At 37.3% G+C, this 4,539-nt stretch overlaps 1 protein-coding gene across 3 annotated transcripts in view; it reads right to left on the bottom strand.

The window, feature by feature from the left end:
- LOC107581351 (alsin-like) overlaps positions 1 to 4,539 on the bottom strand; it is a 34,181-nt gene that overhangs the window by 16,771 nt on the left and 12,871 nt on the right. For all 3 annotated transcript variants that reach the window (XM_016266876.1, XM_016266877.1, XM_016266878.1), the window contains 5 exons: positions 3,266 to 3,460; positions 2,885 to 3,056; positions 2,083 to 2,272; positions 1,013 to 1,078; positions 647 to 809 (listed from right to left, as the gene is read on the bottom strand). In XM_016266876.1, the coding sequence (XP_016122362.1) occupies positions 647 to 809; positions 1,013 to 1,078; positions 2,083 to 2,272; positions 2,885 to 3,056; positions 3,266 to 3,460 (786 nt within the window). The remainder of the gene's footprint in view (positions 1 to 646; positions 810 to 1,012; positions 1,079 to 2,082; positions 2,273 to 2,884; positions 3,057 to 3,265; positions 3,461 to 4,539) is intronic.

Genomic DNA, 4,539 nt, shown 5'->3' with positions numbered 1-4,539 from the left:
TATAATGGGTTTTAATGTTTTTGTCTCGTTGCTCCGGCCAGGACAAGGCATCACAATATGGTAAGGGGTGTAACATTTCCGTCACACGCTTGAGCTATTCGGCCAATCACAACGCACTGCACAATGCACACCTCGCTTTTCAGACCGATGAATAAAAATCGAGCATTTCAGAAAGGCAGGGGATAGAGGAGAAAAAATAATGTACAGTATGTGGAAAATAATGTGTTTTTTGAACCTTAAACCGCATAAACACATTTCATTACACCAAATAATTTCCGTCACACGCTTGAGCTATTCGGCCAATCACAACGCACTGGATAGCTGGTCGATCAGAGCACACCTCGCTTTTCAGACCGATGAATAAAAATCGAGCGTTTCAGAAAGGCAGGGGATAGAGGAGAAAAAATAATGTACAGTATGTGGAAAATAATGTGTTTTTTGAACCTTAAACCGCATAAACACATTTCATTACACCAAATACACAAAATAATGTTCTTTTTAGCAACATCATATGACCCCTTTAATTTGTGTTCTGAAGATGAACGAAGGTCTTAGGGGTGTGGAACGACATGAGGGTGAGTAATTAATGACAGAATTTTCATTTTTGGGTGAACTAACCCTTTAAGTGTTACTAGTGAGTACCCACCACCTCGTAGCAGGTAGCCAGTTTGAGCAGCAGTCGTCCATATTCATGCAGGTGTTTTATGGGCAGGTAAAAGAGATGCGCCAGAATATCCGATAAGGGCAAACCCTCTTCAGAACATTTAGATAACTTCTGAACAACCTCGGCCCCTTTGCCAAACACATCGCTTCAAACAGAGTCAGACAGAGAGATTCTTAACATATATATTAATACAAGTTGATCTGTATATACGGAAAGATTAACATTTCATGAGCAATAGCAAATAATTCCCTTGCAATATTTTCATATGGTATTACTCTGGAATCCTAGGACATCAAAGGCTTAGGAAAGCACTTGGGACAGGGTCTAACACACACATATACTACTTACTGACAAGGTTTGACAAGGGCTTGAAATCCTCCCATGACTAAGAGATCACCAACTGCAGAACAGTACCTGTACAACACAATTACAAAAATAAGGACATTATTACAAATGAGCTGACTTGAGAAGGAGGGTACAACATTTCTGAGCAATACATTCCCATGACTTTTACAATAATTCTTTATTATTGAAACAATATATACATATAAATGACTGTATAGAGATTGCAGCCACTAAGAGACATTTCTGGTTAATGAAATTAATGTATTGACAACACAGACTTCCATGAATTTTAAGCTTCTCATTTTAATTACTCAAAAAAATCTCTGTGTTATTTCCAGGTTTTCCAGGACGTCACACACTCAGAACTTCGTCCCACTAAGAAAACTGCCTGAAAGATATCAGATTCTGAATCAAAGTCTCTGACTTTTAAAAATGAGGACAACACTTTAAAAGAAATCTCAAGGCTACGGTTGAACGTACGTTTATTTTGAACAACTTAAAGAACCAACTGAGGTTCTAACTAAATACATTTGAAGATTTTTAATTATACATCACAGTAGAAGTATAAAATCTATTTGATGCCTGAATATATTACTTTTGATTTAGAAGTTAATTCAGTCCAGCTCTGTAGAGAATATAACTTAGAACTAAAAAAAATCTTAAAATTCAGGACCACAGCAAGTTACCATAATCTGATTTAACTGTGTTCATCTAGTTGGTATTAACTAGCTCTCTGGCTGAACACTTAATAAACATTTGTATTCAAACATGGCTGAATATTAACGGTGACATCACGACCATGACAGTTTCTAAATGAATCGTTTTTGCAGCTATGTTCCAATAAATGGCCCAGATGGGCTAGAAGAGGAAGTTTTGCATTGTGAACTTTAGTGCATGTCTACACTGTACACTTAAGAGAATTTAAATTCAGTTTTGCATGACATGTTCTCTTTAATCAGCATGGAGTAAGAAACAACAACCAACATTCAACTTATTCCTTCTGCTGAGGTCATCACCAAAGGAACCACTTCATGCCTTCAGTTTCTTTAATTGTGTGTGTGCTGAATGCTTACTCTGAATATGTGCCCAGAAACAGATGTGCATCTTCAAGAATAACAAGACCACGGATATCACGTGAACGCCGCAAGAAGGAGGTTAGAGAGGCCGAGTTTTGACCCGTGAGCTGAGACAGCCGGCCCAATCGTCCAATCAGATTCTGCAGAAGCCCTGCAGAGGACTGACCGAGGGCGGAGCTTAGGGAATCTAAGAGTAAAAAAATTATAATAATAATGTGAGAACTAAAAATCCCAAATAATTAATTAGACACACAGACACACAATCATTTCTCGTTTAATCGTTTCTTGTTTCTGTATAACAGGACAAACGTTCTAATAATTCTGAACACAAAAATACTTAAGTATGATTATATTATAGCTTACCAGTGTTAGTTTAGTATCACATATATATCATTGTAGTTGCTGATATTTTCAATTAAATTTTATTTTTATACTTTCACTTTAATTTTATTTAAAAAATTTAGACATTTTGTTGTGGTTTTGTCATTTTTTTATTTCTATATATTATTTATTAGTTTAATTTTACTTAGTTATTTCAGATAAATATTTTATTTTATAAGTTTTTTATATTTTATTTTAACATTTATTTTATTTAAATTTTTACGGTTTTAGTTTCAGTTAACAAGAATAACCCTGTTGCATACATTAGGAACTCTAAATGATTCAGCTGTTTCACTTCCACTAGTCTTGCCACTGAATTACACAATACTTGTACAGCTCGTTCAGGGCTGTAATGGAAATATGCTAATGACAGTCTAAATCAGAGTACAAAACAAGTTATCATCACACACTGTCATACCCAGTTTAAGCAGTGGCTGGAGCAGAAGACTATTGATATTGCTGAGTTTACAGTAATATTTCCTCTCTGCGGCCGCCAGCTCATGCAGACTGGCAATAAAACCCATTACATTACAATCCGTCAGCGCCGCACATGTCCGTCCTCCTGCACACACACTGCTTACATAGCCCAACTACCACAAACACATACACACACACACACACACACAATGAAAAGTGTCATTACAAGTCATATAAATAATACAGCATCAATGTGCAGGATTCAGAACACAGTAGTATTCAACATTATCTAGTAATGACTGAGTAATGTTTATTATACAACAGAGATTTTAAATAATAATGATGATGATGATGATGATGATGATGCAAAAGGCTTGCTCACATTCATACAAAAGGGCAGCAGCACCGGTTGCTGTGTGTACTCTCCTGTCTGCTCCTCTTCCTCCGTTTGCTCCATCACTTCTTTCACCTGCTGCCCACTGTAGTACAGAATTGGCTGGATACAATCTCCATCAGCCAATAAGAGAGTGTGCTGTTGCCCCGCCCCAATATCCCACACACGAATCCCATCTGACAGCTGCGCAAAGACAAAAGAGGACAAATAGTTAAAAGCAAACCAGTCATGAATCAGTATGTTGTCAACACAAATTTGGGCAATAGCAAGGGCCTTAAAGGGATAGTTCACCCAAAAATAAAAATTCTGTCATTTATTACTTACCCTCATGTTGTTCCAAACCCGTAAGACATTCGTTCATCTTCAGAACACAAATTAAGATCAAGGCCCAGAAACGTAGTAAATAAAGTGTAAATATCTTAATTTGTGTTCCTAAGATGAACGAAGGACTTATATCTTACAGTTTTGGAACAACATGAGGGTGAGTAATTAATGACAGAATTTTTATTTTTGGGTGAACTATCCCTTTAATCCACTAAACAGTGGAACAATGATAGCTGATGATTTACTATAACATGACTATGCGATTGCACATTAAAAAGTCATTGGTACTGTATATCAATAGCATCACAAACAATATCCTATTGGTATCAATCGTTTTGTTTATTCTTCTTCTTCCTTGTCGATAATATTTAGTGGCATCATGAAATATGTACTTATCTTCCATTTTTAACACCTTAAAGGGGTCATATGATGCTTTTTTAAAGATCATTATTTTGTGTATTTGGTGTACCAGAATATGTTGACATGCTTTAATGTTCAAAAAACCCATTATTTTTCAAATACTGTACATTATTTTAGGTCCTCTATGCCCCGCCTCTCTCAAACGCTTCGTTTTCTACAAAGTCCCTCCTTCCGACAAGCGCAGTCTGCTCTGATTGGTCAGCTGACCCAGTGCATTTTGTTTGGTCGAACACCGCAAGCACTCATCAGAAATGTAACGCCCCTTACCATAATCGCGAGCTTCATCTTTCAAAATAAATGTAATGACAGAGCCCGAAAGGGGAACAGAGTCGCGTGACAGACACAGTGATGAAGCTGGTATGTGTGCAGTACACAAGCCACGATTAAGACAGCTGACTCTACTGTGATGTTGACCCCCCCCCCTCTCTCTCGCGCTCGCTCTCTCGCTCGCTCGCGCACACACACACACGATGCGCAAAACTCTGCATTTGAACAGTCAATAGCAAATACTTAAACTA

The sequence above is a fragment of the Sinocyclocheilus grahami genome, unplaced genomic scaffold, assembly GCF_001515645.1.
Source record: "Sinocyclocheilus grahami isolate Dianchi unplaced genomic scaffold, SAMN03320097.WGS_v1.1 scaffold34.1, whole genome shotgun sequence".
In the NCBI taxonomy this organism is placed as follows: domain Eukaryota; kingdom Metazoa; phylum Chordata; class Actinopteri; order Cypriniformes; family Cyprinidae; genus Sinocyclocheilus; species Sinocyclocheilus grahami.
The sequence above is the reverse complement of the archived record's forward strand: the minus strand, read 5'-3'. Positions and strand labels throughout refer to the sequence as shown.